This window comes from Phyllopteryx taeniolatus, chromosome 5 (assembly GCF_024500385.1).
Source record: "Phyllopteryx taeniolatus isolate TA_2022b chromosome 5, UOR_Ptae_1.2, whole genome shotgun sequence".
NCBI classification, from domain to species: Eukaryota; Metazoa; Chordata; class Actinopteri; order Syngnathiformes; family Syngnathidae; genus Phyllopteryx; species Phyllopteryx taeniolatus.
The window spans coordinates 19,761,193-19,787,445 of record NC_084506.1 but is presented as its reverse complement, the minus strand read 5'-3'; the positions used below and the strand labels follow the sequence as shown (position 1 = coordinate 19,787,445).

At 42.9% G+C, this 26,253-nt stretch overlaps 1 protein-coding gene and 1 long non-coding RNA gene across 2 annotated transcripts; one reads left to right on the top strand and one right to left on the bottom strand.

Moving 5' to 3' along the window:
• Window positions 1-1,163: 1,163 nt before the first annotated feature.
• Window positions 1,164-26,073, top strand: LOC133478270 (ankyrin repeat domain-containing protein 36B-like). Its single transcript, XM_061774129.1, has 33 exons — window positions 1,164-1,377; window positions 2,273-2,544; window positions 2,640-2,754; window positions 2,841-3,014; window positions 3,104-3,210; window positions 3,304-3,441; window positions 5,829-5,980; window positions 9,850-9,926; window positions 10,011-10,074; window positions 10,141-10,185; window positions 10,333-10,569; window positions 10,675-10,761; window positions 10,839-10,906; window positions 11,229-11,723; window positions 11,878-12,026; window positions 12,232-12,420; window positions 12,659-12,704; window positions 12,805-12,904; window positions 12,979-13,144; window positions 14,470-14,527; window positions 14,603-14,743; window positions 15,051-15,402; window positions 15,466-15,971; window positions 16,102-16,254; window positions 17,112-17,287; window positions 17,388-17,481; window positions 18,038-18,115; window positions 18,301-18,435; window positions 18,532-18,644; window positions 20,051-20,123; window positions 20,244-20,498; window positions 24,969-25,014; window positions 25,179-26,073. Exons 2-33 carry the CDS (start codon window positions 2,294-2,296, stop codon window positions 25,274-25,276), a joined length of 4,938 nt encoding a protein of 1,645 aa, XP_061630113.1. The 5' UTR covers window positions 1,164-1,377; window positions 2,273-2,293; the 3' UTR covers window positions 25,277-26,073.
• Window positions 10,749-12,385, bottom strand: LOC133478273 (uncharacterized). Its single transcript, XR_009788641.1, has 4 exons — window positions 12,250-12,385; window positions 11,375-11,504; window positions 10,961-10,985; window positions 10,749-10,886 (listed from the first exon to the last, which is right to left on the bottom strand). It is a non-coding gene; the product is annotated as an uncharacterized LOC133478273 (long non-coding RNA).
• Window positions 26,074-26,253: the final 180 nt, after the last annotated feature.

The following is a 26,253-nucleotide window of genomic DNA, read 5'->3' as shown; positions in this document are numbered from 1 at the left end:
AATCAATCCTATCTTTTTGTGCTTTGTTTATGGTTCAGATACTAAAAACAAAATAATCATTGTTTATTGAGGATGCAAATTCATTACAATTGAGACTGCACACCCTAAAAAGCAAAGGTATCACTGTAGTATTTTGCATATAGTGGTTAAAAAATATGAAAAGGCATGATGAAATTGATTAAATTGCAGCCTAGAGTATAAATAAGTGTTGACTAAACGTGTTCATAATCAAGAGGAGCATCCTAATCTTAATCTGAATTGTGAGCTACTCCAATTTGAAGGCCTGTCATGACCATTTCCATCAATAGGGGGAGCGCTATAGCGTTGTAAAACCTGGGAAAACGCGGACGTAATGTACTGTCTTTTTCGTATTTTTATTTTTTTAATATTAAAAAAAAAAACAGTTATGTCAATATATATATGAGAAGTGACTGCATTTATTTGTCTCTTTACACTCTCGGCCATCTGTTCCCTTTTTAATTGTGGCGTTTAAAAACGTCACTAGGTAGAGACCATAGAGAATTTCTCTGCTTTGAGGCGTGCTGCAAAGCTGCATTGAGTTTATGTCATATGGTGCGATCGGCAGTTTCGTCCATCACTATGTCTGGAGAAAATTAGAGATTCGTGAATTATGTTATTATGATATGGTTATGTCATGAAAAGTATTTGAAGCAGGAAGTTGTCCAACAAACAAGGCAATTTCAAGTGGGGCAAATCGTATTTAGCCAGCGTCACTTTTAAGAAAACGTGGGTATGTAGAACATGCTCCCTTTGTGATTAAGTTTATTCTATAGATTAGTAAATGTTCAGTTTTCAGTTTCTGCTCACTAAGTGTGTCACAGTGTTCCAACTGCATTCATCGCTAAATGAAAGGTGCTGGTTCAGTTTTAACTATAAACTATTGCGTTTTGGGATGTTAATACATTAAACAGGTAACCTACATTATGTTTATTAAAAGGGAGTTCTGGTGAGAGTGTTTGGGTAGTTAATGGAAATATCATATACTGTGCAGTATACGTATTTGGTATTGCTTTATTAACTGCCGTAAACCTTTTCACTTTGACGTCATACGGTATGGCGGCAAATTTAAAAGGTTTACGGCAGTAGACAATATGTATGGCCCATACCTACTTCCGGGTGGCAAAAGCCTGAGTTTTCCCGATGGGACCAGTCGTCAACAAGCACTTTCATGTCATTTTAACCAATGCAGAGCGATTGAGAAATAGCGTAAAGGCATAAATGATGATTTTAGCCTAATTTTTTTTAACGCTGTTGTTTGTATGTCTGAAGTGTAAATAAAAAAAAAAAAGACGATTTTACGTGAGGTAAATTGCTTCAAAGCGAGACAGAACGCCAAAGTACTTTACATTTCAACAGGTGAGTTGATTTAAAAAAAACAGACGTGTTAGGAATTCAGACATAATTAACATGATCATTGAGACTGGTAGTTGACTTTTCTTTTGCTTGGATTAATGGCACAGGCATAGTCTTTTGACATGAAATTAATTGTGCATGCATAGAGCATGTAGAGCTGACGTTAGCTGGCTGGCTAGCCGTAATGTGTTGCTAAATTAATCAAACACAACCCAACCAATCTAGTAAGGAGTCACTGCACAGTGCACAGGCTTTCCAGAGTATCAGTTAATGGTACAACAACACAACAAAAATGAAAACCAACAGGTGAATAAAACACAGTTAACTATTACTATGGCGAAAACACAAAAATGTCTAACATTGGAACTGACACGTAATTAACGCATGTATAACATTGCTAGGAATGCTGGGACGTCTGTGTCCACTTCTTTGGGTGCTACAGTACATACCCTACTGTAAATATTAAAATTGTGATATTGCACCTCCGTCGCTTAAGTTTAATAATCTACTGGGACCCTTTACTGATTTTTGTTCAAAACCCCAGCACAAAGTTACCATCCACCTGGCAAGAGGCAATCAGTACTGAGAAACAATTACTAAAAACTATAAAGGAACTACTTCTGGTCAAAAATTGTTGTTAGCCAATTTCATGACCTATAATAGCAGCCTGTTCGAGCGGTTCAGGTCAGTGTTAGTCAGTCGCTCCTCTCTCACCCGGAAGTACACTGGGGCCTATTGTTTACAAACAAAGTGGCATTAGGTAGGTAGGGAGGAAGGTTGGTTGGTTGGATGATAGATATAGTCAATTAGTCAATCAGTCATAGATAGATATACCCATAACCATGTCAAACTACTGTATATGCAGTTACCAGGAGTAATTCCTTGGGTGTCTTTTCAGGAATAAGGAGTTCTGCTGTTGATGATCATTTTACCTCAATTAAGTCACGTTGCTGTGTTGCTCTATAAGATGAAGAAATTATTTGCCAGCTTCTCCAGCAAGATGCGAAGACCAAGTGATGCACCAGACCGTGGTGGTAAACTCACTGTTGGCTACAAGGTGAAAAAAAGGAAGATGGAACATTTCCACAAGGCTGCCTGGTTGGGTGATATGACCAAACTGCGGTGTCATGCCATGTGCAGTGATGTTAATCAGGTTGACAAGTACAATAGGTGAGTGAGTCTCAAATAAGATGCGACACATATAGATAAGCCTGTCAGTATGTTGTCAGAAAATGAATGCTAGCAACAATCTCTCCTGTTTACAGAACTGCACTTCACCTAGCCTGTGCCAATGGACAAGTCGGGGTGGTGAGTTTCCTCCTAGGGAAAAAAGCCAAGATAAATCTACGTGACAACCAAAATAGGACTGCCTTGATGAAGGTGAGCCTGGACATCGTCGAGACAATTTCAGACCGGATGCATCATGATGGCCATCAATGACTGTCTATTCACTCTCGTTTTATCAGGCAGTGCAGTGCGATAATGATCTCTGTGTGAACATTCTGCTGGAGAACAATGCCGATCCTGACCTGACGGATGCAGACGGAAACACTGCTTTACATTTGGCCTCGAAAATCCCGTCAATCTCCTGTGTCATCTTACTCGCGAAGAAGGATGCCGACCTTAATGCAAAAAATCTGGTGATTCTTTCTCACTGACCATTCTTAAGACATGTGACATTGAAATGCTGCATACTTTGTGTTTGTATGACTGTGATCTCATTTTCAAGAAAGGCCTTTCACCCTTGATAATGGCAGTCCGAGGAAACCACATGGGAGTCACTGAGTTGCTGTTGAAGAAAGGTGCTGATGTTAATATTTCAGACAAACACCAGAGGTTGGAGCAAAACAATGACACACGACTATTATTCATAATCAATCTTTTTACAGTTTGGCTTTGTTTGTGCGCGGTCTCTAAACAAACTTGCAGGACACCATTAATCATAGCTGCTGGCAATGGACAAATGGACATGGTGCAAATGCTATTATGGTTCCAAGCAGATATTACACTGAAGGACGACAGAGGACTATCAGCTGAGGACCATGCTGTGACAAATGGCCATCGTCCGTAAGTTTATCTTCAGTTAACTTATTTTTACACTTGTATGAGAGTCAAGCATGTTATAAAGTACGACACATGAAGTCGACTCTCCTTCAGCATCCCTCCCTCGCAACATTTCCCTAGATTATACACGAATAGTGCAGTTTTATTTTACAGTTGCGCCTTGAGATATGTGTTTAATTAGTTCTGTGACCACGCTCATAAATCAAAACACTCGTATCTCAAAAGGTCTTTCAACATTAAAATTAATGTTCCAGCCTCCTAAAAAGATCACAAAAATGTTTGTAATGTCTATTAAAAAAGCAAAATAGCACTCTATAATATTTTACTTCATAAAAACATACAGTAATGACAATTAAGTAGAATGTAAAGAAATTATATTGTTTTTGCCATATTTTGTTCTTCAATTCAATGGCCATTTTGCTGCTCCTTTTGGTGTGTGCTCCTTGGCCACCCGAGAGCATTATAGTACAAACATAGGGATATAAGGAGACTGTCTCAGTTCCGCAGTAAGCTGCACTAATATTTGTTTGTCACAGAGGATAAAGAATATATGCCTGTGTCATCCATCCATCCATTTTCTGAGCCGCTTATCCTCACTAGGGTCGCGGGAGTGCTGGAGCCTATCCCAGCTATCATTGGGCAGGAGGCTGGTTGCCAGCCAATCGCAGTATATGTCTGCGATTATTGTTATATTATCGGTCTACGTGTTGCTCCACCATATATGTTCAAATATTTGTTGCTCAAAGGGTTATGTGACACCAATGTTATTTATTCGTCCGTTTATGGTGTTTCCCATTATGTGTTAGCATTAAGCTAGAGGCTTTAGGGCAAAGTGTTTTAGTTCTTTTAAATATGCAACATGTAATTATATTTATTTAACATGACAGTAAACTTTATGTGCGAGTAAATATCTTAAAGCTATCACTATCTGCCAGTTTGCTGCCTGTCGTGAAGTTCTCTTCCACAATATAGTGCTCAAAGTTTTTGCTCACAAGTCAAAGGAAAAAAATCAGCCAAAACACTGTCCATCCATCCATCCATTTTGTACCACTTATCCGAGGTCGGGTCGCGGGGGCAGTAGCTTTAGCAGGGATGCCCAGACTTCCCTCTCCCCAGCCACTTCATCCAGCTCTTCCGGGGGGATCCCGAGGCGTTCCCAGGCCAGCCAAAAGACGTAGTTTCCCCAGCGTGTCCTGGGTCGTCCCCAGGGTCTCCTCCCGGTGGGACGTCCCCGGAACACCTCACCATGGAGGCGTCCGGGAGGCATCTGAATCAGATGCCCGAGCCACCTCATCTGGCTCTTCTCGATGTGGAGGAGCAGCGGCTCTACTCTGAGCCCCTCCCGCATGACCGAGCTTCTCACCCTATCTCTAAGGAAGAGCCCGGACACCCTGCGGAGGAAAGTCATTTCGGCCGCTTGTATCCGGTATCTTGTTCTTTCGGTCACGACCCACAGCTCGTGACCATAGGTGAGGGTAGGAACATAGATTGACCGGTAAATTGAGAAATTTGCTTTTCGGCTTAGCTCCTTCTTCACCACAACAGACCAATACGAAGTCCGCATCACTGCAGACGCTGCACCAATCTGCCTGTCGATCTCCTGTTCCATTCTTCCTTCACTCGTGAACAAGACCCCAAGATACTTGAACTTCTCCACTTGGGGCAGGATCTCATCTGCGACCCGGAGAGGGCACACCAACCTTTTCTGACTGAGGACCATGGTTTCAGATTTGGAGGTGCTGATTGTCATCCCGGCCTGAACTGCTCCAGTGAGAGTTGGAGATCACGGCTTGATGAAGCCAACAGAACCACATCATCTGCAAAAAGCAGAGATGCAATACAGAGGCCACCAAACCGGACACATTCTATGCCTCGGCTGCGCCTAGAAATTCTGTCCATAAAAGTTCTTAACAGAATCGGTGACAAAGGGCAGCCTTTGCGGAGTCCAACCCTCACCGGAAACGAGTCCGACTTACTGCCGGATATGCGGACCAAACTCTGACTCCGGTCGTACACTGTCCATATCGTGAAAAAGTCGTGAGTCGGGTATCTCAAGGCACAAGTGTATTTTACTATTTTATTGTACAGCGGTTAACTTATTTTTACACTTTTTTGACCATTAAACAAAGCTGAAATGTTACTAAAAACTTTGCATGAGTGTACAGTTTATGAAGGTTTTATTTGTCTCTTTAAATTGATAAAATTTTGCATTATTTTCAATGGGGATATTCCTAAATTGTAACATATTGGAACTTGACCAGCCTCCTGGATTGGATTGTGTTCAGCCTCAGCGGTCTCCACTGTATTTTGTCATAAAAGAACCTCTGCTCATGTGCACCACTTAAGGCCAAAAACATGGTCACAATGTCAGTGTCTTGACTTTCTTGTAGCTGTGCCCTCCTTATTACTGAGCACGCTGCCAAAAGGAACCCAGCGCCCTCCCTGTCTCCTCCAGTTGCATGTGAAGAGACTGTAAAATCAGAACAAGGCAACCCTTCCGGAGTCCTCGAAACTTGTGGAGGACCATCCACTAGCAAAGATGGTGATGGTTTTACTTAATGTGATTACTAAATGTCTTCCTTGTGTGTCATCACTTGATTGGAACTAGGGTGTGTTTGCCAACTCAGTAAAAGCTGTTTAAGCAAAGCTAATTTATTTATATAGTGCATTTCCTACACAAGGCAACTCAATGTGCTTTACATGATTAAAGCATTAAAAAATAAAGATGAATATAGAACACAGCTTAAAACATTTAAAAACAAAGAGAAAAAATATACAAAAATAAAAATAAGAAACATACAGTGCAAGAAAGGTCATTTAAAAGTGGAAATGCTCTAAAATAATCATAAGCATGAGAAAAAAAGATGAGTTTTAACCTGGATTTAAAAACATTGACACTTGGTGCTGACTTGACTTCTGTCGGCAATTTATTCCATTTGTGAGCAGCATAGCAGGTAAAAGCTGCTTCACCATGTTTGCTTTGGACTCTGTTTTCCATTATTTGACCTCAGTCTGTAGACGTCAGAGCCCTACTGGGTTTATATTCCACTAGCATTTGTTTCATATATTGAGGACCTAAACCAATTAATGATTTATAGACCAGTAGTGGAACTTTAAAGTCAATTTCAAGCTGACTGGAAGCCAGAGACTTGAGAATTGGAGTAATATGTTCTGACCTGTTTGTTCCGGTCAGAACCCGAACTGCAGGTTTCTGAATGAGTTGCAACTGTTTAATGCTCTTTTTGGGGAGTCTAGTCAGAAGACCATTACAATAATCAAGCCTACTTGAGATAAAAGCATGGATGATCTTCTCCTGGTCTGCTTCGCACATGCAAGCCTTCACTCTGTATATGTTCTTCAGGTAGTATAAGACTGTTTTAGTAATTGATTTGATATGTCTACTGAATGTCAGGTCGGAATCTATCAGCACACCAAACTGTCGGACCTGGCCTTTTGTTTTTAAAGAGAGTGACTCTAGGTATTTACGAACAGCAAACCCCTTTTTCTTTACTGCCAAAAACAATTACCTCAGTGTTGTTGTGGTTTAATTGGAGTTTTGGTTTTGGTTCATCACGTTATTTATTTGACTTAAGACAGTGAGACAACATAATCATCTGGAGACACTGCTAGATATAACTGTGTGTCATCTGCATAACTGTGATAGTCAACATTATGGCTCTGAAAAATTTGACCCAAGGGAAGCATATACAGGCTGAACAGGAGGGGTCCAAGAACTGACCCTTGAGGGACCCCGTATGTCATGGCCATTCGATGAGATTGAAAACTTCCAATGGTTACGAAATACCTCCTTTCCTCCAGGTAGGATCTGAACCATTTAAGGACTGTTCTCTTTAGTCCTACCCACATTTCCAACCTGTTCAGCAATATGTTATGATCTACTGTATTAAACGCCACACTGAGATCCAACAAGACAAGAACTGACACCTTTCCTGAGTCAGTGTTCAACCTTGTATAATTTAGCAATTTGATACGAGCTGATTCTGTACTGTGATGCTTCGGAAATCTGTGAAATTTGTCAAAAAGTCCCTTTGACTTCAACTAATTGCTGAGTTGATTAAAAAACACTTTCTCGACAGTCTTGGCTATGAGGGGGAGATTTTAGATTGGGTTTATAGTTTGCTAACATGGAAGCGTCCAGCGTTCTCTTTTTTAGAAGTGACTTAATGGCAGCTACTTTAGGGTTTGAGGTTTAGGAAACTCGCCTGACTTTAGTGAACAAGTAATTATTTGCTGCAAATCACTGAGCACAGGCTTCACAATAGTTTTGAAAAGTCAGATGGTATTGAGTCAAGACAATAGTTGACAGTTACAGCTGCCGTTTTCGTTGCAGTTTTTTAGTCAACTGTATTAAATTCTGGCATGGTAATAGAGTAATGCCTGGAAGGTTGTACGTGTTGTATCATATTTTCATTATGATGATTTGTGGTGATACTTGCCCTGATGGATTTTATTTTTTCACTAAAATAGCAAGCAAAGTAATTGTATTTATGTTCTGTGAAGTTATGGAGCTATCTGATTAAAGGAAGGAGGCGCCCTTCGTATCTTGGTGGATGTTGGTTTCAGGCGATGGGGGATGGATGGGAGGAAGATACTGGTGTGGTGTATGTTAGATTCCAACACTGAGAATGGCCTTCATCCTGTCTGTGACAGGGCATTAGGCTAGTGGAAAGTGAGTTTTGTGTTGGACTTAGCGCCAATGGGGCGTAGAGGAGTGTGGGAGATTCCAAGTGCTGCCTCATCTCAGTCGTCATTCGTTCCTCCAATTGTTTGGTTTATGTCGGTGACTCCTTCTGCTTGTCATATCGTCTTTTCTCTAATTTCTATTGTTTAGATACAGCTGAAGACTCGTTCAGTGCCTTTTGTCCTTCAGCCACATCACCAAGGCCAATGTTTTCGTTTTGTGCCGCTGAATGAAGTACACAGTAAACAATGTTGGCAGTCAGTAACGTAACCCCTTGTTTATTTGGAGAGAAACCTCCTGCCTTGTAAAGACCTCTGCAATACCCAGAAATACAGTAATTGTCAATGAAGCTCACCGATAGAGTCATGCACACTTTTTAAGTCACCTATTTAATTGCCTAAGCCTGCTGAAATGTTCATCTCTAGATCATACCATTGGGAAAACCTCAGCATCCAAACATTGCGCTTTTGTGAAGCGATCAATTAAATCTTGTTTCAGTACCTCTGATTGCTGCTTGACAACATCCAAGGACCCTGGGTGTATAATGACAGATTTCACAGTTGGATGCTCATTAGTGATCTTCATGATTTTAAGATATCAGACACCATATCGTTGGTAAAACACTACTTCGGTGTTCTTCTCGGTACAAAAACGTTTCACATCCTTGATACCTCCATCACTGACTATTAACGTTTGGCGTGCCATTTTTTTATTGTATGATTGTTTCATACCTTTCAGTAGTGGTGGGGGATGAGCATTCTTTGCCAGGGTCTTGTAAAAGTGGATCAAATCTGTTGTCTCATGTCTTTGCTTTGAATTGCTTCCTCTTTTTTTGCCTTTCGCTGTTGCGACCATCCCCAGCCGCTCTCTCGGGGTTGAAGAACCACTCAACACAGACCAGTAATCTGCTGGTTCTCCCTTTTGGACACTGTCCTATATTTTTTGGCTTTGCTCCCAATACATTCCAGAGAGAACTACTGGATGATCCATTACCATTTCCACAGTCCACATCCGTCCTCTTTGTAGAGCTAATTGGCTGTCCATTAGCATGCTCCTAGTCACCATTTTGAGACATCGGTAGAGTGGTTTCTTTTCCCGACTGTCCATTTACCGCCACATAAACTTCAAGGCGGTGAATTTTCCTTTCCAGGACCCCCATCTTCTGTAGCAGTGTGTGATAGCCTTCAGTGGAAAAGGGACGTATCTTGTTGCTGGTCTTGATGCTAATAGCAGGGTTGTGCTAATTAGCAGGCCACTCTTACGTAATGGTGAGGCGGGATCAAAAAATATTGGAATATGGCTACGACTGACTATCTACAAAAAGTACAGTCCCATTGGTTTAAAAATATCCAGGAGTTGCTGCTGCTAATTTCTTTGGAAGAAGATTAACAAGCTTACCAAGAAAAATGTAAACAGAGGCGAAGCAAGCAGGGTGAGCAGCGTCACTGTATGAGAGCAGGAGTGGAAGAACTAATAGGTTCTGGAGATGGTTGCTTAACTTTGATGAATGTATTGACAATACCATTTTCTATTCTGTGACAGTTTTGGTAAAGCCAATTATGTTAACATTTTATAGCTAAATTAGTAATCTTATTATGACAATTTTGAGTATTAGTTAGACTTTATGTTGAAACGGGTCTGATTTCTGTTGTCCCTTGAGGGGTAAAATGAGGCAATGTAGACCTTATGGCTTTTGATTTGTTTAACAGGAACCTATTCACCTATTGCTGAATGTGTTGATACCAGAGGTGGTCATGACATAAAAGAGGAACTTCAACCAAAAGAGGTAGGCCTAACAGAAGAATGCAGCCTATACATAGTCAAATACATATATTTTTGAGATTCAATAGCATTTTGCCCGCATCATTAGACCGACATGAACAAATGGGGACTGCTTTTGAGCAAATGTGAAGAAGAGAGCCTCGAAAAGATCGGTTAGTCCGCTTCATTTCATTTCATCGCATGCATGATTTTGATTAACATCCTTGTTCATTTCACAGAATTGTTGGAAGAGCTTGGTTTTGGAAAGTTTGTCTGTAATGAAGGTAATTCTTACAAATGTAAAATGGCGGCCCAAGCTGAAATACACATATAGTATTATACTGGTAGCCTCACTTACAGCCAAACCCTGTGGACCTTTCATCAATAACTGCTACACCTTGCGCCTGTGTTCCTTTCTAATGATAAATCAGACACGGACAAATCTAGCAATAGCAGTAATGGAAGTCTGCCTGGATGCATAGAGGAAATTAAGCCTGAGGAATTCCCAAAATGCCCCAGTCCTTCTCTTGAAGAGTTAGTAGTTGTATCTCCAAAAGTGGCCTTTACTCTTCCGATAACAGTCAGCTCGGATGACAAAATTGTCAGCGCATGTCCTACTCCACCTGCACATCCCCATGCCCCAAATGTGATTCTTCAAGAGAGTGACGGTAAGACGCAGGCCTTTCATTTGCTGTTTTGCACTTTAACATTAAGTGTACACATCATTGAAACATCTTTTTAATAATTGTTTTTATTCAAATGCACTTCTTCAGAATCAGATTGGGACCAAGACAGTTTGATTTCATTTTGTAATGAGACTAAAACAGAGAAACAGCAACTTCAAGAAGCAGTTACAGGAGGTAAAAACACTCACCATTTGTTAGCAGTCCAAGTTGTGTGTGCATGTTCTCTGTGTAAAGATCTTGCCTCTGCTTAGGCTCCCCTGAAGTATCAATGGCAAGTGACGATAAAAGTAGTTTTCATTCTGACAAGCAGAAACAAAAGGTAACCACATTGCCAAAGAACAAAACTGTTTTGATCGCTTTGTAAGACACATACCATGCTTTAAGATCCCCTCTTGAATCTGTCAATCAAAAACATCAGCTAATGTGTGTTAAAGTACCTATACTGTACAACATTGATAAAGTTCTTATTTTAACAATACTATGTGTACTTCACAAACTCACATATGATCTGTATTGTGAACCAAATATTAATGAGATCATATTGTTGAGTTTTATCCATATTGAAAGAAGAATTGCAGATATATATTTGTTTTATATTTTTTTGTTTCTGTTTTGTTTTCCCACTCACTCCTTATAAGTAGACAGTTCTACCTGAGACCTTGGATGAGAAGCTTGGCGAAGAAGAGGAGGAGCAATCTGCCTTAAGTAATGTTGTTCAAAGTTTGAAGGAGATACTTGGGTTGTCCAAATCAGGAGGTGTTAACGGAGAAAATCTGAGTGACTCTACCTGTGCTGAGCAACAGTCCGGCAATGAAGAGGACGGACAGTCGATCGTGCTGTCCATTCATTCAGTTCATGAACCCCACCAGTGGGAGTTTGGAGCAGAAGATTCTGTGGCGGAGCCCGCTGACAATTCTCTGAAAGAGGGAAAGATAGAAGACTGTGAGTTCCCTGCTAGTGAGAACATCGTGCTTCAAATAGAAGAAGAATCACCCTCTAGTGAGGCACCATATTCCCTCAAAGCAAAGAAGGAGAGCTGCGTAGACTCTGCCCCCACAGTTTGCACTGCTGGTCACAACACAAACGATGAGACCAAAGCTGGGCCTAGTCACAACCTTAACCTAGAAGAACCTGAAGTAAGGGTGCTGTTAGCTTTACTGTATTTGTCTATTTGTGTGCCATCTGGAGTTTTGTAAAGTCAGCATATAGAATTTGCCCTTGAGGTTGCTATTCAAATAAACCCTAAAGTTGGCCTAGACCTGTTTCTCTTTACTGTGATCTTCTTTTGAGGTGGACCCTGAGATTCCTAAGACAATGAAGGCTTCCTGTGACACAGGTGAAAGGGCACCAAAGGGGCTTTCAAAAGAGCTACCTGAGACCAGCTTAGCGAATGAAACTGAACTCTGTCAAAAAGTACGGAAACCTTTAACCTCTCAAAGGTAATCACTATTTTACATGTGCCTTTTTAATACATTTTTTTCCTATCACAACAGCATATTATACTGGATGATCTTTACATTTCAAAAGTTTCTTACGTCGCCTCTCTTTTTGATTACCCTTTTTTGGCGATTATGTCATTATGCCGCATCAACTACCTATTATTGAACTGTATATTCTGTGATTTGCTGAACGTTGGGGCGGCAGGCTGGAATCACAACTTACACATCAGCTGTCCTTCAACATCAGACCTGATGGCCAGTCAGAGGAAAGCTCACAGCTTACAGTGGTTGGTGACGCATGTGGCCTCAGAGTCCTTCAGAGCAATGGTGGAATCAGCAGAGATCGCTTTGTGTTTGACAGCACTTTAAGTGATCTGTCGGAAGACGATGGAAGGTATAAATTCGCCTGATTGCTTGTGTGCCTGCGAATGCACTCTATAGGAGGTACTGTATCAATGTATTTTTCCACGCAAACATGACTTTCTTTAAAAGTATATTTATTCATCTACGTTTTTATCTACATACAAACAAAGTATACCAGCTGCGTTCAACCTCTGTTCTCCCCCCCTCCAATTGATTTAGCCATGACCAATTTTCATTATGAGTACTATTTTGCTGTTTGTCTCCAAAAGGTGGCAATCAGCAGAATGGCTGAAAAGAACACGAAACACTGTCCTGGTAAGTTTAAACTGTAAGTCATCATTTTGCACCTTATTGTTTGTCGATTTTAGTCCAAAGTTTAAAATGTTTAAATGTCATGCTCTTTTTCTTTCATCAGAACACTGACGACAGTGAGATGTCCGAAGATACTGATGGTGTCATTTCAGAGGACTCTGACATTGCCCTCCACATTCAGAAAATGGGCACAGTCGCTACAGGTATTGCTCATTGGAAAACCAAATTATGTTTTACTCATCTATTGCCTTATAAATACTTGGTTTATATTTCTCAGATTCCAGAGGTAAGAAGAAGTTGCAAGACATAATCAAGGAGATCCGGTTGCTGAAACCGAAAGGCCCTCTTGGTCCTGTCGGAGAGAGGCTGAGACAACTGGAAATTGATAATCGTGTCTTGGAGCAAAGCAACATAGAGTTGCAAACTGATGTCACAAACCTCACGTAAGAACCGCTTAATTTTCTCTTCACTAACTTTACTCTGCTATGCATTAAATATGTTGAGTTTAGCCCATGTGATCAATCTTTAAAGACCCAGTAAAGTAATGTTCATGTTGTTGTTGTTTTTTAATTCATTAAATATGTTTGAAGGCAAGACCTCTATCTCACTGGCCTGGAGACTAGTTGGCAACCTAATGGCAACTCGAGTCTCCGTTGGTTGCAGTGACGTCTCCTGAAGACTAGTCTGTTGCCCAGTGAGTTGATTTCATTGGAGACCTTTTGGAGACTCCTCCTGGATGGATGGAGGGATTTTATAGACGTTATAAGCGTTTTCTTCTTCATATGGGCGCATGACGATCTTGGATTTTATAGACGTTAAGTGGTTTCCTCTCCATATGCTCACTATATAGAAAAAGCTTAACGTTGTTTAATGTCACAAAACTGCAACCGCTCATTATCAAACCTTATGTGGACATCTCTATTTATGGCCCCTTCAACCTCTAAAACTATCTGAATGATCGGCCCAATATTATGGATTTTATGTACGCTATAAACGTTTTCCTCTTCATATGGGCACTCGGCTACACAGGAAGAAAACGTAATGTCAAAAAACTGGGATCAGTCAGCACCAAAATTTATGAGGATATCTTTACTTGAGTCAACGTTAACCTCTGAAAATATCAGCACAATCGCACCAATATTTTGGATTGTATGGACGTTGAAGCGTTTTCCTCATTATAGAGGATTGTTCCAGTGTCTGTGCGCCGACGAAACCTCACCACACGTCGCCCCTGCATTTGAGAGTTCGACAGCAAAAGAAAAGAATACTGTATTTAGGTCAATAATAAATTATTAGTGATGTAAGTATTCAGCAAAAGAAAAGAATACTTGGCTCAATAATAAATTATTAGTGCGCCAACTTAAACTAAATATTAATTTCCATCTCCGTATTTTAAAACACACACACAAACACACATTATATACAGCTGGAACCAGGCTATTTACCTACGAACAGACATACAGTAATATGCAGCTGAAACCAGATATTTACATACACTTCATAATAAGACACATGCTTTTTTTTCCTCACTGTCTGACATGAAATCAGACTAAACGTTCTCTGTTTTAGGCCACTTAGGATTACCAAAATAGCATAAGTGTAATGTTTTGTCTCAATTCTTGACCAAGTCTGATTTAATTATGAAATCATACATGATTTTTTTTGGTCACTTTACTGGGCCTTTAACTACTTGAGTTTTATGGTGGTGGTGGTTTCCCTTTTGGGAAACTAAAAGGTGGCATTGACCTGACATATTTGCCTGACGCAGAGTTAAGCTGGAAATGGCCATTAAAAAGATTGTGTCGTATGAAACCACCAATGAGAAGGTAAGGTAAGGAAGAGCAGCATCAGTTGGGTAGTTTGTGGCAATTACATTTGTTTGTTGCGTATCATCTTCCCAGCTTGAGGAGGACCATAGACAGGCCCAAATGCTTTTGATGCAGAATCACCAAAAACTGAATGAACTAAAACAGGATGCACGAAGTCAGCTCTTCAAGCAAAAAGAGATGGAAGAGGAGTACAAAAGAAGCAAATGTAACGAGGTAATTTTCAGCTAATTTAATTGCTTAAGTAAGCTGTTCTAAATTTGCCCCACAGTGATGTAAATGTGGGGGTAATTTACATAATACTGTCATGTCAAAGTCAAAAGCTAAACAGAGCTACATTGCGTCGTGGGATGGACAGATTAGCGTTAGCCAACAACCTTGGCTTCTGATAAGCAGCACATATTTGAATGGTATGGGGGCAGAGGCATATTTGTATTTGTCAATGTGTCCGCTGCATGCACCACATACACACCCACTGGGCTCCCTGTTTGTCTCCTTTAGGTGTAGCCCTCTTATCTTTCAGGAGCAACTGAGAGCAGAACTTGAGGTCTTGCGGGCCGACAGCAGCATCAAACAGACAGACCTTGCAGAGGAGAATGAGGCCCTCAAGGACCAAGTAGAAGATCTTCGCCAAGATCTCAAACTCACCTGTGACAACGAGAACCAAAATGCCTTGGATTGGAACAATACGATTACCTCATTAAAGTATGAGCTACAATTAGCAAATGCCAGCCTGGAGACTGAGCAACAGGCTCAGGACAACTTGGTAGCGGAGGTTCAGGCCATCCACTCCCGCTTGGCTGAGGCCGAACGAGCTCGATCAGACATGGAGAAAGCTCTGCTCCAAGAGAAGGAGGAACATCAGCTACTTAAAAGTCAGTATTTACATCTGGCCTCTTGTGGTGGCTCAACTCGTTTCTAAGTTTGTTCTTTTTCAGGCGAAGTACCCTGTCATCGTGAAGCGGTCAACAGACTGTCCCAGAAGTTGTCCAAAGTGAAGGCACACGCAAACACCATGGAGAGCGATGTACATCGATATGAGGTCCAGATGGTTGAGAAGACCATGCAGCTGAACATCGTGCAGCGTGAGAGTGAGCAGACAGCGGTGCGTGTTAAAGAGCTGGAAGCTGCTCTGCAGGGCGAAAAGGAGCTGGTTGCTCAGGCTGCAACACGACAAGAAGCCACTCAGGAGCTTCTAAACCAAGCCCAGAGCGAATGCACGTTGCTACGGAAACGTCTGGAGGAGGCCCAAACCAAAGCTGTTGCGAATGAGAATGCTTTGACAGATGCCAAAAAGAGTTTCAATGACACTTTGTTCAAGCTTCGCTCCGACTGTGAGGAAAGAGTGCAAAAAGCACACGGAGCACATAAGGAGCTCTCCTGTAAGGCAACTGAACTTGAAATTTTTGTTCGAAAATTACAACAGGAGAAAACAGAGAACCAGGTAAGATCAGGGCTGGAGGAGCACCTTACTTTGAGCCTTTGTCCGCATCCAAACTTACTTACTTTTTGTGTGTACTGTATTCCAAATAACAGTGTTTTTTTCCTTGTCTGGATTTTGTTTGGGGGTTCAGATTAGTCTGAGGCAGCTAAAGCAGGACTTAGATGACTCATTAAAGAAGCTATCAAAGTGTGAAGCTTCTTTGGAATTCAGCACACGGTATCGCAGCGATTTGGAAGAAGAGAAGACTCGGCTCCTCCAAGACATTGACAAGCTCAAAGGAAAGGTAAAAGGAGGGTAGAGGGGCAGCATAGTGCATTTGGGATGTGTTATTGTAGTCACATCACATGCCAAAAATCACTTTCACGTTTCCTGCAACCAACTAATTGAAGAGGTAAAAGGCAAAGTGTAACGACTTCCTCTGGAGAGATACTGGTATTGTGCTTGCCAGCTTTTCAGAAACAATTTTTTTTTTTTTTTAAACAAAGTGCAGTTGTGCTTAAACTTCTGTCACGTATACTAATGCATCTTCATACAAACATAGCCAAAATAATGCATGACCACATTTTCATTGGACTGAGATGTTGATGTCAGGAAACTGCTGAGTGCAAGCACCTGCAAGCAGGGCCAGAAAAAAACAAGGTCCCGTCCTCTGTGTCCAACAAAGCTTTAATAAAAAGAGTTTTTTCAGTGTCAAACATTTAATTTTCTTCCAAGACAAAACAAAAATTTATTTTGAAGACAAAAAATTGCCCAACACGAGAAAGAGGCAGGAGAGCTTTTATCTCAGAATAATTTATTCTTGAAAATTGAGCACAAATTCATTTGAGCATCTCCCGGGAGAGAATGGAGTACATTGGGCAACTATGGACTTAGATACATGGTATGAATTCATTTTGGACAATTCTCTTTTCTCTGAATGATCAGTCCTGGAAGTTTGATAATACAGGAATCCAGGTCCAGAAAGTAGTAATATTTCTTAAGGTAAAAATGTAAGTTCAAACAGTGATATAAGGTACAAGTCTAAGGATTAACACAATATCAAACGTGTATACTAAACTCAAAAGTTTAATACAAGGAATGAAAAAAAGCAACACTGCAGTCTTTTGCTAATGAGGTGACTCTGCTCTGTTATTTATGTAGCTGCAGGAAAGAGAAGCCCAGCGCATCCAAGCTGAGAAACAAATGAAGGACCGAGAAAGTCTTTTAGATGAAAGAGAAAAAGAACTGAGCTTTGCTGCGCGAAAACAGAAGGACGCTCAGGCTGCTGTGGCCGCCTCCAATGATATTGCCAAACAGCTTGAGGAGGCTGTGCAAAGGTAAAACCACACCAACAACACAGCAGTTTTCACTTTCCAAGCAACTGATTTATTTTGTTTTTTGATTTGTTTTACCCATTAATGACATATTCCACATGAGGCTGGAGCTTGACAATATCAGGCTGGAGGCTTCTGCAAAGCAACATTCTAACAAATTTGATGCGCTTCAGAAGGCGGCTCAGGAGGAGGCAAGGGTGAGTGCTGCATACCTGGTTTGTCTTCTCACTCCATCAGCCACAACAGGATGTCTCTTCCTCCTTAATTTGTGGTTAAAGATGAAACTCTCTTCGACCTGTGTCCTGGAACCCTTTCCCTCAGCCCTGGTAAAAACTCAGGACGTGCAGAGATAGACCTTTATTGGTGCTTCCGCTTTGACCTTTTTGCCACGGATGAGAAAAGTGCCGTTTTCCATGGAGCCCTTTTATTGTTGTTATTATTATTCATCAATATTTAAAAAATGGAAAAAATATATATAATTATCTGATTGTGGCATACTAAATAATAAATGCCTTATCTGCTGTTATGGCTGTGACGCTGCATTTTGAGAGGTCTTTGTGTAAACCAGGCTATTGAGGTCACGGGTTGGTATTATTTCTTTGGACATTGATGCAGTTATGAAGTTAATACTTGGGGGATGGGGACTTGACAGAAAAAAAAAACATTTTGCAAGATTTTTTGGTATGAGGAGAAACAAATCCCAAAACAACACTAAAATATCACCTCTGTATTTTTTTAAAATTGTTTCTATAGATGAGAGTACAATTGGAGGACTTGGTGACAAATCTTCAAAGCAGGAAGATTACATTAGAGGACCAACTCAACAAAGAGGTAAGTGCTATAATGTAATGTGTAAGTAATGTTTTTACCTTCTTTTTGAATGTGAAAAGGGACAAATACAACATAACCTATTCTTGTATAACTGTTTTTGTATCAGCCATAAAATGGGGCAGGGAATCTATAATTTGCTTAATGCTTTTGAAGCAAATGTCCTGTTCTTATGGTCTTCTTTTTAGGTGCAAAAGCATAGCGCGTTATCTAACAGCACCCAGGACACTCAGCTCATGTGGGAGGAGGAGCTGAAGAGCCGCTCGAAGTTAGGACTGCGTTTAGCAGAGGTCGAAAAGGAAAAAAATGAGATGAACACCCAGGTGGTCATAAAATTGCTTTGGTGTCATATATATGTAGCATACAGGAGATGGATTAATTGATAGATAGGTAGCAAAGTTTAACAAGTTCTACTTCAGGTGGAAACAGAGAAGAAGAAATCAGAGCAAATAGCAGAGCAAAAAAGGGCCGCTGACTCTCGTCTGGAACAAGAGATGAAGAGAAACTCAGCGCTTCAAAAGGAAATGTACAGGTGATTACAAAAGCTCTGTCTCATACAGTACATATTTGTCATGCTTCTGGTAGACACTTACCATTTTGACACACAAAATTCCATGGAGGACGCTAAACCATTTGTTATTAGCTTAATGTGTATCCCATCAAGATGTAGTTTTATAGTGCTTCAAAGCTTTATTTGTTCATGAAAGGACACTAAGGCTGACATCCAGACAAAATTAAATAAGCAAAACTATGTTGGTCATTTGCATAGTCACATCACTTCCTGTCTGATCCTCAGTGAGCTGACTGCTTTCAGGCTTAGCCTAGCATTTGGCACCTCCACAACAATATGCGAGAATTCATTCTTCACTGTGAGAAAAGCGATTTCAAACCAAAACACAGGGTGCTGCCCGTGCAACTCAGGCGCATTTTTTGAGCAGTAAAATTCCCTGCACCGACCGAATGCCCCCCGAAGCCCATCGAACATGCTCTGGCCCCGACAATTTTTTTGGCTTGAGCACCTGCCCCCGAAAATGTCTGTGCACGTGCCTGTCTACGTTGATCCATCCATTTCATACACCGCTTATCCTCACAAGGGTCGCGGGTTTGCTGGAGTATCCCAGCTAAGTGTGGGCGGGAGACAGGGTACACACTGAACTGTTCGCCAGCCAATCGCAGGGCACATATAAACAAACAACCATTCGCACCTGCGGACAATTTAGTCTTCAATCAACCTGCCGTGCATGTTTTTGGGATGTGGGAGGAAACCGGAGTACCCGGAGAAAACCCATGCAGGCACGGGGAGAACATGCAAGACCAACACAGGCGAGGCCGGATTTGAACCCAGGTCCTCAGAACTGTGAGGCAGATGTGCTAACCAGTCGTCCACCGTACCGCTGTCTACAGCCCATCCATCCATCCATTTTCTGAGCCGCTTCTCCTCACTAGGGTCGCGGGCGTGCTGGAGCCTATCCCAGCTGTCATCGGGCAGGAGGCGGGGTACACCCTGAACTGGTTGCCAGCCAATCGCAGGGCACATAGAAACAAACAACCATTCACAGTCATGCCTACAGGCAATTTAGAGTCTCCAATTGATGCATGTTTTTAGGATGTGGGAGGAAACCGGAGTGCCCGGAGAAAACCCATGCAGGCACGGGGAGAACTTGCAAACTCCACACAGGTGGGGACGGGGACTGAACCCCGCACCTCAGAACTGTGAGGCTGATGCTCTAACCATTCGGCCACCGTGCCGCCCCTGTCTACAGCCATGAATCTAAATTTAAGATCGTCTTTTTAATATTGTTCCCAATGTCGGAATTTCAGCATCAGTTTTGTTTGTAAATTACTCGAAACATTGTTGGGTTTTATGGTATGTATTTCTCAGTGTAGGAATACCTGAAGAAGGGTATCTCTATTCACTGATTCTGATTGTGTTAACAGGTTACAAACTCTACTTAAAACTGCTAAGAGGAAACTACAGGATCAGCAAATGAGTGGAGCAGACAGAGAAAAAGTTTGTCCCTCTTTTATAGCACTTTCAATTAAAAACATGTTCTAAAAATATGTGTAGAGGTGGTGGCATAGCTCTGAATGATGATCTGCTTAACGTTTAGTGATGTTTTCATTTGTTCAGTTAAATCACCGGATTAACGACCTTCAGGCGGAGCTGGAGAGAGAGGTGTCTTCCCGCAGCCAGTTGGAGAGGACTAAGAGGCAGCTGGAGGACGAGGTGCTGAGTCTGAGACGGGGTCAAGGACCTTCTTTTGATGGAGGCTGCTTGGCTTCAGCAGCCAACACAATGGGCATCCAATACAGATGCCACTGCTCAAAAACCCTCAGCCCTATGAGTGAAGGACCCACCTGCAGTGTGGAGGACTACCTGGCCAAGGTTTGCGGTGTAACTGGGAGGGGGGAATGTAAATACTGAAGTACACCACCATTCAAAGGTTTGGAAATGGTTTCTCAATAATAGTATCAGAAAGTATGTCCAAACTTTTGACTGGTAGTTTATACAGGTGCAGATCCCCATGAATTAGAATATTCAGTAGAGCTCATATTTCAGCATTGCGATTCCAAAAGTGAAATTTTTTCGGAAGGCCAATTCCGACCTCGTTTCCATTTTCAAATATTTTTGACTGTTTCTTATGTAACATTCTAATTTCTTGGGAATGGTAAAATGTGGATTTTTGGTAGCTGTAAACTAAAATCCATCCATCCATCCATTTTCTACCGCTTATCCGAGGTCGGGTCGCGGGGGCAGTAGCTTTAGCAGGGGCGCCCAGACTTCCCTCTCCCCAGCCACTTCATCCAGCTCTTTCGGGGGGATCCCGAGGCGTTCTCACGCCAGCCGAAGGATGTAGTCTCTCCAGCGTGTCCTGGCTCGTCCCCGGGGTCTCCTCCCGGTGGGATGTGCCCGGAACACTTCACCAGGGAGGCGTCCGGGAGGCATCCGAATCAGATGCCCCAGCCACCTCATCTGGCTCCTCTCGATGTGGAGGAGCAGCGGCTCTACTCTGAGATCCTCCCGGATGACCGAGCTTCTCACCTTATCTCTAAGGGAGAGCCCGGACACCCTGCGGAGGAAACCCATTTCGGCCGCTTGTATCCGGGATCTCGTTCTTTCGGTCACGACCCACAGCTCGTGACCATAGGTGAGGTGAGGAACGTAGATCGACCTGTAAATCGAGAGCTTCGCGTTTCGGCGTAGCTCCTTCTTTACCACAACGGATCGGTACAAAGTCCGCATCACTGCAGACCCTGCATCGATCCGCCTGTCGATCTCCCGTTCCATTCTTCCCTCACTCATGAACAACACCCAAAGATACTTGAACTCCTCCACTTGGGGCAGGATCTCATCCCCGACCTGGAGAGGGCACGCCACCCTTTTCCGACTGAGGACCACGGTCTCAGATTTGGAGGTGCTGATTCTCATCCCAGCCGCTTCACACTCAGCTGCGAACTGCTTCAGTGAGAGTTGGAGGTCAGGGCTTGATGAAGCCAACAGAACCACATCATCTACACAAAGCAGAGATGCAATACTGAGGCCACCAAACCGGACCCCTCTATTCCCCGGCTGCGCCTTGAAATTCTGTCCATAAAAGTTATGAACAGAATCGGTGACAAAGGGCAGCCTTGGCGGAGTCCAACCCTCACCGGAAACGAGTCCGGATACTTACTGCCGGATATGCGGACCAAACTCTGACTCCGGTCGTACATGGGGTTCGGTACCCCATCCCCCCAAAGCAGCCCCCACAGGACCCCCAGAGGGACACGGTCAAACGCCTACTCCAAGTCCACAAAACACATGTAGACTGGTTGGGCGAACTCCCATGCACCCTCGAGGACCCTGCCAAGGGTGTAGAGCTAGTCCACTGTTCCACGGCCAGGACGAAAACCACACTGCTCCTCCTGAATCTGAGATTCAACTTCCCGACGGACCCTCCTCTCTAGCACCCCTGAATAGACCAAGGAGGTTGAGTAGTGTGATCCCCCTGTGGTTGGAACACACCCTCCGGTCCCCTTTCTTAAAAAGGGGACCACCCCAGTCTGCCAATCCAGAGGCACTGTCACCCGATGTCCACGCGATTTTGCAGAGGCGTGTCAACCAGGACAGCCCTACAACATCCAGAGCCTTGAGGAACTCCATGCGAATCTCATCCACCCCCGGGGCCTTGCCACCGAGGAGCTTTTTAACCACCTCGGTGACCTCAAGCCCAGAGATAGGAGACCCCGCCTCAGATAACCCAGACTCTGCTCCCTCATGGGAAGGCATGCCGGTGGAATTGAGGAGGTCTTCGAAGTATTCTCCCCACCGGATCACAACGTCCAGAGTCGAGGTCAGCAGCGCCCCATCCCCACTATACACAGTGTTGATGGTGCACTGCTTCCCCCCTCCTGAGACGCTGGATGGTGGACCAGAATTTCCTCGAAGCCGTCCGGAAGTCTTTCTCCATGGCCTCACCGAACTCCTCCCATGCCCGAGTGTTTGCTTCAGCGACCACCAAAGCTGCATTCAGCTTGGCCAGCCGGTACCCATCAGCTACCTCAGGAGTCCCACAGGCCAAAAAGGCCCGATAGGACTCCTTCTTCAGCTTGACGGCATCCCTCACCGTTGGTGTCCACCAACGGGTTCGGGGATTGCCGCCACGACAGGCACCGACCACCTTACGGCTACAGCTCCGGTCGGCCGCCTCAGCAATGGAGGCGCCGAACATGGTCCACTCTGACTCGATGTCCCCCGCCTCCCCCGGAACATGAGCAAAGTTCTGTCAGAGGTGGAAGTTGAAGCTCCTTCGGACAGGGGATTCCGCCAGACGTTCCCAGCAGACCCTCACAATACGTTTGGGCCTGCCACGTCGGACCGGCATCTTCCCCCACCATTGGAGCCAAGTCACCACCAGGTGGTGATCAGTTGACAGCTCCGCCCCTCTCTTCACCCGAGTGTCCAAGACATGCGGCCGCAAGTCCGATGACACGACCACAAAGTCAATCATCGAACTGCGACCTAGAGTGTCCTGGTGCCAAGTGCACGTGTGGACACCCTTATGCTTGAACATGGTGTTCGTTATGGACAATCCGTGATGAGCCCAGAAGTCCAATAACAGAACACCGCTCGGGTTCTGATCGGGGGGGGCCGTTCCTCCCAATCACGCCCTTCCAGGTCTCACAGTAATTGCCTACGTGAGCATTGAAGTCCCCCAGCAGAACGATGAAGTCCCCAGCAGGGGCGCTCTCCAGCACCCCCTCCAAGGACTCCAAAAAGGGTGGGTACTCTGAACTGCTGTTTGGTGCATAGGCACAAACAACAGTCTGGACCGTCGCCCCACCCTCTCGTCCACCGGGGTGAACCCCAACGTATAGGCGCCGAGCCGGGGAGCAATAAGTATACCCACACCTGCTCGGCGCCTCTCACCGTGGGCAACTCCAGAGTGGAAGTCCAACCCCTCTCGAGAGGACTGGTACCAGAGCTCAAGCTACGTGTGGAGGCGAGTCCGACCTTATCTAGTCGGAACTTCTCAACCTCACACACCAGCTCGGGCTCCTTCCCTGCCAGAGACATTCCACGTCCCGAGAGCCAGCTTCTGTAGCCGGGGATCGGATCGCCAAGGTCCCCGCCTTCGGCCACCGCCCAGCTCGCACTGCACCCGACCCCTATGGCTCCTCCCACAGGTGGTGAGCCCATGGGAAGTAAAATCATGAAAATAGTTTATGTACTGAATACTGAAAGATTTTTAATTGAACAGCAGAAATACATAGAAGTGACTTTCAACTTTTCCCTGAATATTTCAAATTCATTGAGATGCACCTTAGTTTGTCATTTTATATATTTCTTTTTTTCCTCATCTTTAATCCAACCCTTTAGCTCTAACATTAGTGAAATTACAAACCAGTGGTGTTTTTCATACAGGGGAAAAAAAGTAAACTGATGTACTGACTCCAGTGCACTTTATAAAAGCTTGTGTCTCTCTTATTGGAAATGTCAATGATTTGTGTTTTTTGTATAAAGTAACATCTGAACTTTTAAGTTTATTTTCCAGCAGAAAAAGCAACATTGTTTAAAATGGCAGTGTATAGTATTATGTAGTGCAGCAGCGAGTACCAGACTTACTGGGGTATGCCTTTAAAGTAATATCTACTAATACATTACAATATTGAGGAATTGTAAATTCACTCATGATGGTTTGTGGTTCACTCACCTGACTTCGGTGCAGCCACCGTGGGTTTAGTTCCCATGAGTGACGGTGCAAATGTGAGTGTGAATGGTTTGTCACTATACAGTATATTCTTCGCAGAGGATAAAGGAAATGTGCCAGTGAGTATTGTTATATTGTTTGTCTACATGTGTTGCTCCAGAATTTGTGTTTAAATACCTATTTCTTAACGGGTTATAACAACACAGATGCTATGCCTGTCAATGGTGTTTCACAATATGGGTTAGAATGAAGCTAGTGGACTTAAAAGCAGTTCTGTGAATGTCATAAATGCACGCGTATTTTTCTTTGTTTAGTTTGACTGTAAACTTCAACTGGGAGTGGCAAACAGATTGAAGCCTCTTTTTCTGAATAATTTACTATCTGCCAAACTGCTGCTTGTTGTGAAGTGAGTTGAGTTCACTATATAGCGCTCATAGCATAAGTTTTTGCTTGCAAATCAAAGCAAAAAAAATAAATCAGCTGAACGACGCCTATGATCTCGAAAAACAAAATAGTACATGTTCTATATTATAGTATGAACTCTTTGTCACTCATTAGATGGAAGATCAACTCCAAAATCACTTGTACTTTTAATTTTCTCTGGCTTTTTCTGGTTCTTTGTATTCTGTGGCCATTAAAGATTCTGTTCTGTTGTATCTCTGTAGATGCGGCAGGACCTGGACGTAGCCATGTCAAGAGAATTAGGCAATCGTGAGTACACTGAAGCACGGCACTACTGATGACGATAATTATGGTGATACATTTGACCCTTAGGCACCTTACAAAACACTCAAGAACTGTCTTACAAAAAAAATGAAAGTGGTCAGATGCTGCAGTAGAATGGTCTATAACCAGGGTACGCCCTCCATCCCCAGCCTCTGTCAAACTGGACACGTCTTGGGGGCGTGTGTCACCTGTGAGTCGGGCAAGGCAGCAGTATGTGAATATACTGAAGAAGAACCATGAGGTGTAACCAGTTTGAAGCAAGACATCACAGTGGAAGGTTTGAAAAGAAGGTTTGGTTGAATGGCCATCTGAACCCAACTTGGACTGACTGCTCCTGGCTGATATTTGGTCACGGTAGTAGTAGTAATAGTAGTAGTAGACTACATGTATTAGTATGACATCTACACCTCTGCTAAACATATGGTAAGTAGTTCCAGGTTTTACACAAAATATACAAAAAAAAATGTTTCACGTGTCAGCGTTTAGTACTTGCAAGTTTCCTTTCTGATCTAAATTCTCAGTGGGTGAAATGTATATTCATTCCAAAAGGTACTCATTTTTGTAGTGTATTGCTGCTCCTCTACTGAATGCTTTGTTGTCATATTTTTTTTCAGTCATTAAGTCGCTTTACACTTTAACAAATGTATTACAAATGCAAATGAATAGACTAGTTTGTGGAAATGATTACTGTGCCTTGCACGAAATGGACGTGACAGTGGTTGTCTTCCATGTACTGAAGTTTCGCTGAGTCTGTGTATTCTTTTGTTTTTTTGTTTTATTTGTTTTCTAGGGGTTCATTTAACAGCACTTATTCCATCAACAGGGTACCTGACTTACACAAATGTAATGTGATTAAAAACTAATAAACTACTGAGGATACAGAACTAATCTAATTAACATACACTACTCACACAGTTAGGGATACAATTTGCAGCTTTCGAGTGAACCTGAAGATGCACTGTAACCTTTTCAGGTGAACTTTATTTGACCTTATCTAAAGTTCTGAATGCATTGCACATGTCCTCACTGTTTTTGCACAACTTGCTGCTCTTTGACAAGGAGCTCAACGGCGGGGTCCAAAATGCTCAGCAGCCTGAGACAGTTGAATCACCTGTTGTATAGTTTGCTGTTCAGGTCGTCTTAGAGAACAGTTGGACAAAAAGGTACTGAAAAAATGAAGTCTTGACATGTTTAAAGGTCAAATTAAATTCACCTGCAAAGGTT

Bases quoted from the DNA above. Each gene is read 5' to 3' on its own strand.
- LOC133478270 (XM_061774129.1), top strand. From the start codon at position 2,294: ATGATCATTTTACCTCAATTAAGTCACGTTGCTGTGTTGCTCTATAAG. The intron at 10,186-10,332 runs GTAATTCTTACA...ATGATAAATCAG, and splicing joins AAAGTTTGTCTGTAATGAAG to ACACGGACAAATCTAGCAAT. The intron at 25,015-25,178 runs GTGAGTACACTG...CTCCATCCCCAG, and splicing joins GTCAAGAGAATTAGGCAATC to CCTCTGTCAAACTGGACACG.